This window comes from Uloborus diversus, chromosome 1 (genome assembly GCF_026930045.1).
Source record: "Uloborus diversus isolate 005 chromosome 1, Udiv.v.3.1, whole genome shotgun sequence".
Lineage (NCBI taxonomy): Eukaryota > Metazoa > Arthropoda > Arachnida > Araneae > Uloboridae > Uloborus > Uloborus diversus.
In genome coordinates, this window is record NC_072731.1 from 153,276,104 (window position 1) to 153,293,204 (window position 17,101).

The following is a 17,101-nucleotide window of genomic DNA, read 5'->3' on the forward strand; positions in this document are numbered from 1 at the left end:
AAATCATTTAAGTTAAGTAGATTAATTTTTTACTTTCGTCTTTCCTCTCGATTTGTCAAAACGAAAATCCCCTAATGCTGCGGATCAAGTTGAATTGCCGAAGAATGAAGATGTATGATGGCGCAAAAATGTAATTTATGTTATTTTTTTAATTATTAACTTTCATTTAATCCAATGCTCTTATAAATTAGAAATTAGGCTTCATACACGAAATTTAGCTTTAATTGTAATGTTTTAGGACATTTTTAGGATAAAATAAAATCGTTTCTGTATATCGAAATTTCTATATATCGAATTTTTTCCCCGGCAATTTGCTACTTCGATATATGGAGGTCCGACTGTATATGTATGTAACATACTGAACACATCTTGTACTAAATAAACCGATTGACACTATCAACTTACTCTTTTGGAAATAGTGGCGCAATCAAAAAATAGTTTAAGGGTAGGGGGGTCACTTAAAATATTTTTCCATAGGAATTGAACTTCAATTCTTCAACAACCAAGTCAATCTCTTTCTTTCTCTAGAAGGTCAAAAACTGGGAGAGGACGTATCTGAGTTTACTTACCTTGCAAATTTTTTAGAACATATGATGGATATGGCTCTATAGTACATAAATCAGTTTCGGGTATCTCCAAAAAATATTTTTTAGGAAAATTTCACGTAACTGTCGTAAAAATATATATGAATTAGAATAACTTTCCTGTTTCGTGTAAACTATTTAGTGAACCATTTTGAAGCTTTCGATTGTCTTACATTGTTGGAGAGAGAGTGAGACAAAAAAAGAGAAAGCTGACAAAACCTCTGGTTTAGCACGGGGTCGGTCATTATTCCAATACGAGTTAGGTTTAAATAGCGGCTCCGGGGGATCTCCACGGGAAATTTTTCAAAATTTTAGTTCTAAACCTCAGTTTTATGCGATCTTTGGAGATGAAAGGGGAAGAAAAATTTCCGAGAATCTCTCCAATATTTTCCAAAATTGATGTCTTAAAATCGCAGTTATAGACCATACTTGTTGCCGTTAGAGAAAGTAATAGGGCTTAGAGAATTTCTGATCGATTAAGTGTCCGCTCCCAATGCTTCGAAATGAAATTCCTAAAAATATTGATTTTAGACGCTCATTATGGCATTCGGGAAGAAAGGATCAGAGGTTCTCAATCTAAATTTTTTTTTGAAATTGCAATTTTAAAAACTCATTTTTCGTCGTTCTTTGGTGATATAACAAGGTTTGGGAGTCCCCTCCCCGCACATTTTTCGAAATTGAAGACTTAAAAACGCAATTGTAGACCATATTTTAGTAACATTAGGATCTCGGCAGTTTTTCGGAATAGAAGCTCCAAAACCACAATCTCTATGTTGTGTCGAGGTGTTTGGAGGCTCACTTCTAACTAAGGACGATCTGTAATGTTTTTTTTGAGCAATCACGATTGCTTATTGTTCTCATTTGACTGTTTTGATGTCCTATCATTTTATTTTCCCACCGCCACCCTCCGCACCATCACCGTCGACGGGCTTCTCACGATGCTGCTCCTATAGCGAAAGCCGTCTCCAGGTTGCATCCATGTCCTAAACACACGCGCATACATACACAACTACACACACACATATATACTCCTACACACATACATACACAAATACAAACGCATACACACACGCATACATACAGACACCTACACATACACACACAAAAACATACACACAACTACCCACACATTCATGCCTGCACAGAGACACAAACACATATGCCTACACACACATACACATACCCCCCCCCCACACATTCATACACACAACTACCCACACACTTATGCCAGCACACAGACACAAACACTCATGCCTACACACATACACATAACCCCTGCACACAAACACACACGGCTACATACACACACTCGTGATTGCGAAAAACATAATTTGAATTCAAGATGTCAAAATTAAAATTAATTTTTCTTTTGAAGAGGAGGGCATCTAGAGCTTGGCATTTTGAAATTTTTCTCATTTGGATACGAATTTAAAAGGGTTAAAAAAGTGTGTGGGGGGGGGGGGTTGGAGAGGAATGAAAGAAAGAGAAATGTGGCTGAGGGACGTGATTAGCTGACCTAATAATCTGCAACATGGACATTTTTAATTTCAAAATTTTTTTTAAAAATAACTAGGATTTTCCCTCAACATTTCATAAGCATAAGTGTGAAGATCTCAACATTAAAAATGAAACATTACTAAGTTTTTCTATAATAGTGATTAAAAATATCATAAAACATTTCACGGGGAAAATACAGGAAGATAAAATCTTCATTAATTGACTAATGATTTTTATGAAAATTTTTCATATGCACTTAATCATTTTCAAGTATACCCTTCGGTTTTAGTGCGAGGCGCAATCCCTACCGCCTATTGACACTATGGATTCATTATACATCTTAAAGCGTTAAAGTAAAAAATATGAACTATTAATACATACCAAATGTAGCTCAAGATGGTGGTGGTACTCTCTACATTTTTTTTTTAATTTAAAAGAATAAATCAAATTTGAAGACAGAATGAACCCATAAAAAAATGCCTCCGGTTTCCCCGTAAATCGAAACTATGGCAAGTATTTAATTTTGGAATACAGTGTACATTTTCACTTCATATCTCGAAGTTACTTCGAGTCAGTAAACAAACTGGTGAATAGCAAATTTGTTGCGCCTCGTACGCTCAATCAGAGTCACACCGAAAAAGCATCCATGACACCACATTAGAAAGAAAAATGCTAATGTATACATTAGTTAGTGTTAAGTGTTTTCAGTGTAAAAGTTTGCGCTCCTGAATAGCATGTTTAGACACAACAAGGCAATATTTTTTCCGTTTATATAGGCAGCTAGACGGATGGCATGTTTCAATGAGCAATATTATTTCACTGCCACCATTTATATAATGAAAAGATTTTTTCGGTGGAACATTTTTGATCGGTAGAACACGGCGCCTTTTTGACTCTGGCTCCGTCGTGGCTCGCACGATCTTGCACATAATGACGGCGCGGATCTGTCTATGCATCTTCTTTTAATATTTTCTTTTGTTCTTCAATTTTTTTTCGAATTAATTACTGTAACCACTTTACTAAGCAAAGTCAAATCACTGTATTCATGGAAAAATTGACCTCTTTGAATATTAAATATATATATTTTTAAAGCTTAATAATTTTCAAAATTAAACAAGTGGTTAAAAATTATACCAGCTCTTCCTAAACTGTATGAATAAAAACTCACATCATAAATACTTTAATATTTAATTCATTATTAGCAATAAAACGTATAAGAGTACATAAACGTAAAAATCACACTAAAATACTATTTTCTGCATCTTCCCAGAACTCAATCAATAGTCTTTTGTTCTTTTATATCACAGCAGTAAACATGTCAAATTACACAATATCACACATTGTTTTCATATACATTTCTCCAAAAAGAAATTAATTAAAAAATATATACAAAATCAAAATTTTGAACTTACATACAAGATGCACAATAATAAGTCATGCTTCAGAAAAAGACGATGGGGCTGCTTATTTTTGCAAAATTTTCCGAACAAATCATCCAAGTGCCAAAAAGCGTCACTTATTAAACGCCTCTCGACATAGAAGAAATGATGAACACATCACAGACACACTAATCTCATAACGATTTTTCCTCTTGTAAAATTACCGCATAATTATGCGGTTCGAAATGGGATAACAAACATGGGAATGGGGTGGCTTGAAAGAAAAAAAATATTTTTACATTTTTTTATAGATCCAAGAAAAAGCATTTATTAAAAGGCTCATTCCTAATCGAATTGAATAATTTCTAAAACACAACTAGTTTACTCATTTGCAAAAACGGCATCACCATTAGCATGTAAAACTTTAATTGTATTGTTGCATTCATGATACCGTTGAAAAATTTCTGAACCTACAACAGCCTCCCACCCTACATCAAGTTGCCTATTCCAAGAACAGTCAAGCTCATAATATAATTCGGGATGTTCCATCCCAGTTAACGTATAAAAGTCCTGATGACCCAAGTATCCTTGAAATTCATACTTCTTGCACAAGATGTCTATTGAAGTGTCATTAATAAGAGAATTATACAATACTGATTCCCTCATTCGTTGCAAATCGAACAACACAACACCAGTGTTGTAACCTTGTCTGCCTGGTCTTGGCATTCCAACTTTTGTACCAAGGTTGTGGCTTCGAAATTTTGAAAAATCCATGCGGTACTGTGGTTGTAAATCAGGACCAATTCCAATAACGTTTTGTTTCTCGAAAGCCTGGAATGTTCCGTAAAGTTTTTGTATGTCATCTAAGAATTTCAAATCTATGTCCAGAAAAATTATCTGGCGCAATCTTTTCGGAAACACTTCATGAAATATTTCAGAGAGGAAAAAGATGTCGTCGTTGTATCTTCCAACATCTTTGCTGAAAAAATGTTTCCGAATGGTAGATATGGTCTTGCTGTTTTGCTGCGCCATGTCATTCACGTCATAGTACGTCACCTGCAGAAGGGGAAAAATGTCACATTTCAAATACAGTACATTCTCGAATAACCATCATCAAGCAAAATATAAATGTGGGAATGTTGAAAAGAATTCAGCGAGTGATTAATTAAAATAAATAAATAGTTTCGAAATGAATACAATGGATAAACATGAAATGCTGAATCGCAAGGATGAAGTCGCGAAATCAATTTCGCAGGCTCCCGTAGTGGGACCACCTCTGTGTGACCCTATGTGAATTCCTGATTATCAAAGGACGTCGGATTTTTGCGAAACTTGGCAAACATCCGACGTAAACTAAAACTATAGTTTTGTATAAGGAACACACACACAAATAAACTTCCATTTTTATACACATTGATATAGCTGCGTTGCTCACCGTTGCACGGTTTATCTAATTGTGTCAAGAGACCAGTAGCGTTACTACAGGGGGCCGGGGGGGGGGAGGAGGAGGAATTTTATCCGTCCCGGGTGTCATCCGTCTGGGGGGTGACACCAAAAGTGGATTTGCAAGTTTTTGAAAAATATGAAGCTAAAATGCATTTTTGAGACTGCTAATTAAAAATTTTCTAGGGGGGGAATTCCCCGGACCTTCCCTTTGATTCCTTCATTATGATTAGGTTCACATTGTCAATACTTAAAATTTGTCGCAACTTCCTCTTGCAACAAAAAACTGAAACCCATATTCGTTCCCTGTGTTTGAGATAGGTTTGAAATAAAAAAGGTCCATCAATTTCATACACCCCCTTACCTTTTTGACCTTTTGACGGCCTGCACGCATGCGTCTCGGGCAAGTTACTTAAATAGTGTTCATAGTTTTTACTTTGTCTTTTGCACAATAGCCAACTTAAAATTTCGTGAAAAATGCAAATGTAGTTGTTACTGAAAAATGTATGAATGTCATGTTTTCATGTCTACATCATAGATAATTAAACTTTTTTGTTTGTTAAGGGGGGTCGGGGGACACCGCAAATTGCAGCCACGGGTGTCACCCATGCTAGGTACGCCACTGCAAGTGATGCATGTTCACCAATCAGACTCAAACAAAAAGAAAAGAAAAAAAAAGGAGTAACGTTTCCCGTCAACGTGTAGAAAAGAGCAATTTTAGGACTCAAAGTATAAATTTAGACTTCTTCGTATTTTTTTTATTTCAAAAATTAAACCAGTTTTTAATAGGTATAAACATTTTATTTCATGGATTCTCTGGTGTGGGGGTTTCTTTTGAATGACTGTCCAATAGGCTGGAAAAATTGATATTTTCAATAAGCGACTGCTAATAGCGAAAAAAAAAATATGTACTGGTATCCTGAATGAGGGAAAAACAGTTTACAAAATAAGTATTTGTAAATTTGCATTTTCATTAGAAATTATACTGAAAGAAAAGTTCTTGAAATTAAATATTTTCATTTAAAATTATATTCAGGGTGCGGCAGCTATTTGAGGACACAAGTATAGGAGCCACATTTTTCTGTGTTTTACAGAAACGTAGATTTTTTCGTTGGAGATAGACATGTCAGACCCAATTCTTACTCAAGAAACTTACAGGCATGCCGTTATTGTCTTCTTTTGGCTGCAGGGCATATCGATTCAGAAGTTGCTGCGTTCTTGAAGGTTGTTCTCACTAGTTTACGAAGTTCGTAGAGAATTAGACTCAGCAATAGGGGATGTGGTAGAATTTGCGCAAAGGGAACGACATTGTCGACGTTCTGACAGTTTCAGGAAACCAGAATTTGTCAGCCGGTACAAGCTGCTATCGATGAGGACCATGGACACTCACTGATGAGCAGCAGGTTGATGAGGCTACTACTATCCGACGTGTTGTTTTTTAGGACCTCCGTTGCAAATCGTAAGTGATGCGGAGAGGGCAATTCATGTCTGACAGGAGCAAGGTTAACTGCTTGACTAGCGCCAAGAGCCTTCTGAACAAGCTCAAACATCCCGAGGAACCAGGACTGCTCTGGTTTTTCTCAAATGAGAAGAACTTTGTTCAGGGTCAAAAGGTGAGCCGCAAAAATGATCATTGGCTGTGTAAAAGTTTCGATAATATACCAACGATTATGTATGATAGTTTTTGATGTTGTTAGTACTGAAAGAGATGTGATGCTTCCACTTTTTTTTTTTTTTTTTTTTGTCAAGGTGCCAGAGTTAATGCCGTTGCTTACACCGAGGTATTGGACAGAGTTGTCAAGTCCTGGAACACTATTGTATCACGTGGGAGGTCCTATTTTTTCCAACAAGACTCGGCACCATTTCACCATTCCATATAGTCAGAACAACTCAAGATGGGATATGCAAAAATTTTCACGATTTTGTCAAGCCTAACTTTTGATCCCCCAGTTCATCAGATCTCAATCCAATCGACTGCTATGTATGGGGTGTAGTTGAGTCGGACTCAAATCGCACTTCCTTAGAGGGACTCCCACAACACTGTTGCAACTCTCAGAGCTGTTATTGTGGAAGTAGTGCCAAAATTTTTGAAGACTCATCCCATTACTGCCTGCAGTCGGTTTCGGAAGCGTATAGAAGTTATTATTTCTACTGATAATCGGTTTATTGAATGATGTCTTCCTTCATGTGTCTGACTACCTGTACGAAAACTTAAATATCTAATAAATGATCTTTTCCCCCAGTTAATTCCTTTTTTTCTGTGAACATCAATTTGTTCTCAAATACCTGCCGTATCCTGTATATGGGTCATTCTTCAAAAAGTGTATTTTTTCTGTCACACGCCTTTTACAGTAAAAACTTTTAGGAAGAATTCATTTAACAATGTTTTTTAATTTCATCAAAAATATATCTATTTAAACCTGCCAACGAAGTCAAAATATCATATGCAGAAGAGATGAAACTAATTAAAATCTTGTCAGAAAATCTGTCATATCGTCATTTGACATCTGTCTATGAAAATGTTTCTTGTCAAACGTTTGGTGACCAAACAGCAGTGGTGACCAATCTGCGACCCACGGGACACATGTGCGGCCCTCGGGTAAGAGAAGGTTGGGCACCACTGTCCTACAGTAACTGCCAAACGTTCTTGATGGAAGTTAAGAGAATGAAAATTAAGTAAGATAGCCCAATTTTGGACTAGTTACGGGAATAAAGTGGCATTGGTTCTAAGATTCCAGCGAGCAAGCAAAGAAAACAACTTTGACTTACACTTGACATGTTTAGAAGACATGAGTCCTCTTTACTTTGCGTGTGACCATCATAATTATGCCCGATATCTTGTTAGTCACTTTAGCAACCTTTTGAACTTGCAAAGTAGCACCCTATAGCTGAAGAACTACATGACAATAACGGGTTTAGTGTCAGCAGATCACACTAAAGCGGGTAAGAAATTATGTGAACATCATAATGGAACAGACAATTAATAGACATGTCAAACGTACTGGCGGATTAATAGGATTTAGCAATAATTTCTGAGCATATTCATGATGGTGCATTACAAGACATGAACGTGCTAAGTATGTAGATTGTAGAGTAAGCATTGAAAAATGCAAGTATGATTCAGTCATCAGATTGCTCTCACCGTGACATGCAAGAACATGAAATGAAACGAAGTGACCAAAGTATTTTGACAGTACTTGATTCTTTTGAACAATACGGTAATCCATTTCAAGTTGAAAACTGTGAGAAGTTGTTCTGTTTATCATCGGAAAGACCCGTACCCGAATCAAACGAAGAAAATTTACTTATTGTAGATAACCTAGGTGAAGCTTCCTACAAAAGTTTTATGCAAGACAGATTCATTGTAAAGAATAAAAAATTCCATGAACCACTCAAGAGACAAAAGCTTCAAACTTTCAAAAATATTCAATAGAAGATCATTGTTACGACTGCACAAAACAGATTAGTTGAGATAAGAACAGAAAAGGGGGATTACTTTTGCTCGAGTTTACTTTTTTCCTAGTAACGTGAAATTAGCCTTGAGAAATTGATGTCAAATCCATTAGGTTCAGTACCATGGGCATTAGCTACTGCTGATTGATTTCCTACAAAACAGAAAAGTCCAAACTACTCCATGTTTTGGAGGTCAAGTAGTAGACGAAACTCCTAAGATTGAAGAATGTATATAAATGAATGACGGTATGGCTTACTTTCAGGCTCTTTTTTTTTTCAGAAACCTTTGGTAAACTAGCAGAGATTATCTTGAGCCGGTTTCCAAAATCCATCCAGATGAATTTTGTACGGATACTCACCTAGATTTACCTATTAAAAACATTGAAAAACTAAGTAGGGATTGTGGAGATTATTTTTTAATGAGAGGGCTAAAAACCAAGATTCCACGGGAATGAAAAAAAAAATTCCTTGCCAATGGCAGAAATAAGGAACAACAGGTCAACCTGCTACATAGTGAATTCGGCTCAAAACAAATGTGCCCACTTACATAGGAGAAATCTTTACTTATACAGGGCTGTGGGGTCGGAAGAAAAATGGAACAAATAAACATACAAAATAAACCCTCGCTCTTTATAATATTAGTATAGAAAAAATCTTAAAGGATAGCCCGAAATGCATGCAAAGTTACAACTTTTAGAAACACGGATTAATATCGTCTGTCTACACTACTTAAACTCAAGTACTAATTTTCTCGAAACGAACCTCAGTAATAATTAGTTTAAATAAGTTTTGATGCTTAAACATTCTGTGACTCTTATTGGTACGCAATGTACAAGGCTGATTGAATGCTATGTACATTATCATCTGCAGCCTCAAACACATGTAACAGTTTTGGCGGTTCTTATGCCGACATGGTACGGTTTTCTACCAAGTGTTTCCATCCCTTAGCATTCGGGTTAAAGAGAACCTTCGACTCTTCTGTAACGGCAGAAGCGGGACAATCGGTGCTTGATTTTACGTTTATAACAATGAAACTATACAAAACATAAACTGATGGAGAAGACAAACTATTGGTTGATTAAATTTATCTAAATACATATATGCATAGTATATAGCCTATGTCACTCAGTAAGAGAGAGAGAGAGGGAGAGAGAGAGAGAATGCACCTTTCATACAAATAAAGAATTTTTCAAATAATTGCAATAGTTCCTCCGATTACCTCGAACATATAAACTAACAAAAATTTGCTCTATCTCTTTATGATACTAGTATAGATTGTTTTAACTGAAAATTGCGGTGTTTAATTTTTAGGTTAAGGACCTATTCCTTACGCTAGCAATGTTACGGTTTAGTTGAAATTTTGGAACAAAAGTAAATCTACGCAAAGAAGCCGATTTAATTTTGGCGTTAATCACTCCAAGGATAACTGATTTTTTTCCATCATTTGCTCGAATAAAAATAGTTTAATTAATACAACAACGTGCAAAATAAATCATTTTGTTTTCAAGTACGATTGCTTTGAGAAAGAATTTCACACGATTTAATTGTTAGCAAATAGATAAATTTCAACTGTAACCAATAGAATAATAGCAGAAAACTCATTAATATAAAAATGTTTTCTTTTGTAATCTTCTATTTGTTAACAAATACAACGTTTAATTAATATGAACAAGGCTTTTGAAATACTTTTGAGTTTCCGGGCTTTAATTCTGCTTTTTCCAATAGCAAAACTTGATAAAAGAAATAATACGTTAGATCCAAGACTCAAAAGAAAAATGTAGAAGTCAGTTTCGTAGTAGTCACAACATACTGGTTATAAATAACGTTGAATTTACCTCTTTTATATAGCTAATTATGTTCTTATTCTAGTAGAAAGTATGAAATAAGAAATTAAACTTACATTCAAACTTCGGTGAAAGTGTCGGCAAACAGTCTTTAGTGTTCTTCCAACCCTTTGTTTACTTTCGAAATCTAGCAGAACATGAAGATATATAGGATTTTTTGTATGTTTCAAAATACTTTCTAAAGTTCTAGCTAGACCACGAATTATTTTCATGTTTTTGAATGCATACTTCGCAAAAAAGACAACATCAATGTGATTGTTTTGTGACGTAATTCTGTAACTGTTTTGTCTGTTATTTGAAACGAAATCTAGGGAATTTGAATTAATAATCTTCCCTTTATACAGCATCATTACGTTGAAAAAAACTGTTGTTATGATTAAGAATGATATTATAAAGTTTTTGAATCCAATGAGAGCTTTCGCTGCCATTAAACCGTACGGAATATAAATTTACAAAAATGTAAACTTTTGGAACAATCTTTGATGTTTCTATGCTTGCTTCAAAAATGAACTATCTTTCAAAATGCAGTAGCATTTTCATTGCTACATTAGGACCACTGTTTTCGTTAATGATTCTGAAATCGTGCACTGTCACCAATGAGCATAATCACATGAAGTACACAGTGTTGCTGAAGATATAAATGAATAGAAAACCAAATTTTCATTTCTTGATATTTTCAAAAATAAACTCTTTCAAAATGCAATGGCATTTTTCATTGCTACAATAGGACCACCATTTTCATTAATGATTCATTTCCAAATGAAATTATTTTACCTCGTTCATTTTCCAGACAAAGCGCAAAAGTGCAGACGATCTTTTTATAACTTATTGCAGACGACGTAATGCGGTATGTTTGAACTCCCATAATTACTACTTAATCACATCATTAATTCAAATTCACACAAATAATTCTTTGCTATGCGACACACCGTGCATCCGAAACATACATTTTTGATTCTTTATTGCCGAATCACTGAAATAACTCAAGAGTATAAGCTTTCACACAGAATTAAAAGTAGCTGCCTACGCTTCTTCGCCTTGTAGTAAAGTGGGTCATCTGCCCGTTCCAATTCTTTGTGACCGGTTTTCCAAAGCCGAATATGTTCCTTTTTTGTCATTTAGTTCTTCTTTTTCACATAACTCAAGAAGTTCGAACGGCATTCCGTAATGACGTTTTCATGTATTGTTCCTAGGTCACGAATGCTTACACCACTTTCTCCAGTTCTGATTCGAATTCCTTTAAGCTCTTCCGTATTAATTTGCATTTATTTTTATCTGATGTTTCGATGATGTCAATTTTCGGAATTTTTAATTTTTATTAAATCAGAAGTATTTTTTCTTTTCCTTTTTTGTTTATTCAATACTTATGTATCAGTACGGGTGTTCTGAAAAAGGTTTTTAATTCTTATGCTACATTAGTTTGTTTATCAAATGCGGTTTACTTAATATGTTAAAAATCGAAAATTTCTTTGATGCAGTGAAGAAATTTTTGATTTTTTAAAACTCGATGGCACTTTTTACCTTTTTTATTTTTTTCAGTCTTCAATTCTACATGAGGTACCGTAAAACCGTACAACTTTAGACCAGTGTTGCAACTTTAGACCATTGAAGGAATCTGTTAGTATGTGCCATGTAGTGGTCGTTGGAGCAAAGCTAAAGTCTTTGAAAAAATTCAGTAGGTTCGCAAGGGTTGTTCAGCGAAAGTTCATGTTATTTACCCCAAGCTCCAGTGTTAACATTCTCGTGACAACATTATTGTGTTAGAAGGTTTTTTGAAATTTTTCCTTTAGCTCTCAAAGTCTCCTTCGAAACCTATATTTGCAGTTTGAATTCTCCGAAGGTAAGTTCATTACTTTATTACTTAGGCATTTAAGATGATTTAGCCTTATCGGCGAATCCTAATGCTGCTTTGTTTACTTGTCGTTTCGAAGTAAACAAAGTACGAGAATTCGAGTTGGAACTTTAGACCACCAATTTTTACCGTCGTTTTTCAATATTTCGTGAACAATTTTGTACTGTCTTGAGCAATTTTTTAATTTTCGGGTTTTTTTTGGTTTTAGTCATGAATCCAGGGAAAAGAAATAAGATAGGCGGCTGTCCTTACCTCAACTATTCGCCGGAACTGATGGAAAAGGTTACCCAAGAGATCAGGAGCAACCAAATTTCAACAAGGAAGGCTAAAAAGGGTAAATTTTGATGTTGGCCTCATTCCCCCGATGTCATTTGGTACAAAAAAAAAAAAAAATATTGCGGCAACGAAGAAACCTACACGATTGAACAAGCCCCTGTAAAAAATGATAAACAAAAATGCCCTTGTAAAAAAATAAAATAAAATCCAGGAATAAGTTCCTACTAATTACTTTTCATACTATCTAATGTTCATATTTATATACCTGAATAAAATATTGCATTTTTCACAATTGATTTTATTTAAGAGAACTGAAATTGACTCAAAAAGTGTAAAAAAAATTATAAATCGGAAAAGTAAATACAAAAGTTTTTCTTTTTTAATTTTTGCAGTGTACAGGATTGGAACAGAACGATTTATTCATTGTAACTTTAGACTGGAGCGGTTTAGCGGTGCATATCAAGGGAAATATGAGGTGGTCTAAAGTTGTCAACACCACGTGCAAAGTTTACACCACTGTACAAAAAATTCCTCCTCCCTTTGTGTGTAATTTAGAATTTTTTTCGAAGCGTCACTCTACAGCTGAGATGTATGGTAGTGTATGGTTAAATTCTCAACCTTTTTTGGCAAAGAATAATGAAAATATGAAGGAAAATACACATAAAGCAGTCTAACGTTTTAACGGTAATTATTGCCCAAAATCTGCCTTTTTAGGCACCCGTGTTCACAATAAGGTCACTTCACTATTCTTTGTTAAAAATGTTGGCAAACATTATTGAAAGTAACATTTCCCTTGAGGTTATTTTCTTCTTGTTTTTTATGTGTTTGCCAAAGAATGTATAAAACTGGGAGCCAATTGAATCATAAATGAACGACATATTAAGCTCTGAACCTTTAAAGTGGTTCAATTTGGCGCACTTATCTCAATCATTAAAAACTTTTGATAGTTAAATTTTAAGAATATTGTGTGTCTAAAAAGAAAGGGAATAAAAACTGCAAAATGTTTTACAGTAGTCGATAGGGTTTTTCAATATTCGAGCTGCGTCTTTTGTAAATAATTGTTATAATGCGTAAAAAAACTCCATGCTATTTGAAGCGAAGGCACATGAAATAGTATAGCATGGAGACGAAAATGTGGGGATACATAGCATATAAAAAAACTCGATTCATCCTGTAAGCAACGTAAATACGAATCTTTTCGAACGAAATTCATAGAATTCGTTAAAACTTATGTAGATTGTGAAAGAAAAAAAATCATTGAAATATAAGTACTTTATTTTACAGAATTCTCAAAGATTTTGTGAGAATTACAGAGAACTAAAACCATATGTTATGCCATAGGCAATGCTGATTTTTTGAAGCACTTGATGCAGTCAAAGTATAAATATATGGAAGAATATGTACAGTTTCAAACTATCGAATCTATAATTCTGTATTTCAGGCACAGCAGCATTTTTTTCAGCATTAAAAAAACTTGAGAGATAATTACATGGCTTAAAATGCGTTTCAAACGATACTTTTGCAAAAGTGTTATGGCAATGGTAATGATAGCATATGAAGTACTTACTTTCACATAAAACATACGATGAAATATACTCATAATAGACAATCAAATAAATATTAGCTTTTGAAATGACAGCGTTCCACTTAACACGTAAACACATAAATCGTATCATAACACATCCTTACAAAAGGTAACAGTTGCACGGAACTCAACTAATTTGAAGATCACCATATCACAAATTCGGCTTTGTATGTTTATGTCACTTTATTAACTTTACTTAATCTCTCGCATCCTGTATTTTTTGATTTATTGATTATTCAGTATCGATATTAGTTTTGTTATTATGATCATTGTCATTGGCATCACTAATTTATTTTATCATTGTCATTACTGTTTGAAATGGTGTTAATATTGTTGCACTGATCAAAAGCTCTTAGGATGAATAATTTTTTATTCGTAACAGCTCTCTTATATTTTAGGGTTTTCTCCCCAAAAGAGCAAAATAAAATGCTGAATTAAGGTATTAAATGAAAAGTATGAAGCGAAAGAAAAAAATGAAAAAATACGAAACCTTTATGTGGTCTCCAGGTCCTCCCATTCGTATTTAAGTAATTTATAAGCATAAAAAAAAGAAAAAAAAAAAAACAAGTCAAGCACACAAATGTGACATTAGTACCTATGTAAAACGGGACATGAAACCCAGTGTTCTGTGGCTTATACCATTTTACATTCCTTGATCATTTACAAATTTTCATCGCGGCTTACTTAAAAAAAAAAAAAAAATGTATGAATTTTTGTAGTGTGTTTTTACGTATCATGGTGCAGCATTTGCTTTCACTTTTCAAAAGCAATGAAAAGGATAAATATGTGCTTTTTCTTGCTCCAACAGTTGCCATAATGTTTGTTCATTTGACAGCTCCACTGGTTCGCATCTCATTTTCAGCACGGTTCCTTTGAATTTTAAACTCTATTATCTGCTTAAAACTGGCTGTAAATATTTCAAAATTTTTGTGTTACTATTTCGTTAAGCTTGTAATCTGTAAAAATATGAATGCCGAGACCTGAGAGTTTAATAAAAAGCTAGATTTTATATTTTCTCTATTTTTGTTCTTATGTTTAATCACTGAATACTGCATCTCATTTTGACCCGTTTTGCAATCGGAAGTATGCATTTAGGACGAATGGTTGTAAAAATAAAGATCTTGCAGGTTAAACGAGGCACGCAGTATTTATGCTATAGATGCATAAAGAGAGAGATAGCAATGCTTTTCGTAATATAACTGGTATAAAAATTTATTTTTAATTTTTGGTAGATAGTATATTTGTACCATTAAATAAAAGTGAGAAATTATCTCTGCGTCGTGCAAGGGGCAAGGTGATAATAAAGATATTTATTTCATGAAACATTTCCTATTTGATTTAAAAAAAAAAAAAAAAAAAAAAAAAAAAAAAAAACATTTTTCTTCAAAGCGATAAATGAATGAGTAAATAAATAAAAGAGAAAAACTAACGTATAAATTAGTTAATTTAAGAACAGAGTAAATATTGAGTGAATAAATTAATGAATGAAAAGTTAATGAATATAAATAAATAAATCAACTAATTTATATGTATATGATTTGATAATTGAATGAATGAATAAATAAATAAAATGAACTGTTTCACTTTGTCCCGCGTATTCTTGAGAAATTGTGCTAAAAATTAAAGAAAAAAGGAAATTTGTAACATAACTAATATTGCATTAATAACTAAAGCACCAGTGGTTCTCAGTTGAATTTTGAATTGTTACAGGAAGAGCTTTCTGATTGTATAATAGCTAAAATATCTTGAAAAATCGCATACTTTTATCTTTGGAGGCAACTATTTGGTGACTAGAATCAACTCCTTGGTCGATAACAGTTAAAATATTTCCACATTGGCGGAAATGAAAACTGAATAAAATACTTTGCGAAAATGTTTTTCAACGGTAAAATACGAAATAAACAACACTGAAAATGCTTACTTTTAAAATGAAATTTGCTTGAGAAAGGGTTAGTAATCAATTTAGCCGGTCAATTCAGAAACGTGAAGAGTTTAGACCTTTGGGAGCAACACATGTAGTTAATTATTAAGGACCACTAGCTCAGCTAAAAACATCTTCTGGGGGAGATTTTTGATCAAAAATACATTCTGATGGGTTTTTTTTTGATCAAAACAGCTCTTTCATATACATAAACTACTGTGTTAGAATTTGTATTTATTTTAAATCCAATGGCTGTGGGGGATGTTTTCACCCTTAACCTCCCTCACTGCGCCACTATTAAGGACCAATAACTTATATAATTTCAACAAACGACACCCCCTGTAATTAAGTTGATGGCAGAAAAATAATTTTATTAGCATTTTGTATTTTGAAAAAAAAAAAAGCTGCGTCAAAGGTTTATTATTAAGATGATTAGATCTCAAAATAGAGAAAAGTAATGGTATATTAGAACTCAAAAAATGCAGTAGACTTTGCAAAACTTTTCTGTTTTGCGATAAAATGTTAAATGGTTTTCAGGTATTTTACAGAAATCTGAAGCATGAAAACGATTGATTGAAATTTTTAACTTGCTCATATTGAGTTCAATATCTTTTTTTAATGGAGAATTTCGTTTGTTCTTCTGCAACTTATCTTTGTCTGTACAAAGCAAATTTCCCATTTAAATACTTTCTAAATGTAAAACTACTATGATTAGTTAAGTTATTTTTCTTTCGATTAACTGAAAGCTTTTAGGAAAAAAAGTAATTAAATATTAATAACGAATATATCTGCAAAGTTGTTGAAGCAAAATTTTATATTTAAGGATTCTCTTTGAAGAAAAGGAAACACGTGGTTTGGAGAACCCTTTTTTTTTGTTTCTATAAGTATGAATGTAATAAAAAAAAACGACTATGAAACAGAAGGTAGTAAAAATTACTTTTGAAGGATGTTTCGATATTAATTACTATTGTACTTTGGTTTTACGTAAAAAATCTAGATTATTAAAAAATTACTATTTCAGACTATTTTTAAAAAACACCTCGTTCTTAATCACAAACTAATCTCCAGGCATGGTTTTCTCATTTTACTGAATATTAATCCTCAAGTACGACTTAGATTAAAAAACTTCAAATAGAGACGGTAAATATTTTTCGTGTAATTCAAAGTTGAAGTTAATCTACTTTTAATAGTGTATTCTTTCAAAAATATTCAAGCTGTTTTCATAAATTGTGTGTTAGAGCACCGAATATCAAATATTTTTCTCAGT

The 17,101-nt window shown here is 33.5% G+C and overlaps 1 protein-coding gene across 1 annotated transcript; it reads right to left on the bottom strand.

Moving 5' to 3' along the window:
* Positions 1–3,312: 3,312 nt before the first annotated feature.
* LOC129222219 (xyloside xylosyltransferase 1-like) lies at positions 3,313–10,724 on the bottom strand. Its single transcript, XM_054856700.1, has 2 exons — positions 10,257–10,724; positions 3,313–4,516 (listed from the first exon to the last, which is right to left on the bottom strand). The coding sequence occupies exons 1-2, from the start codon at positions 10,626–10,628 to the stop codon at positions 3,842–3,844; spliced, it is 1,047 nt and encodes a 348-aa protein (XP_054712675.1). The 5' UTR covers positions 10,629–10,724; the 3' UTR covers positions 3,313–3,841.
* Between the last annotated feature and the right edge of the window lie 6,377 nt (positions 10,725–17,101).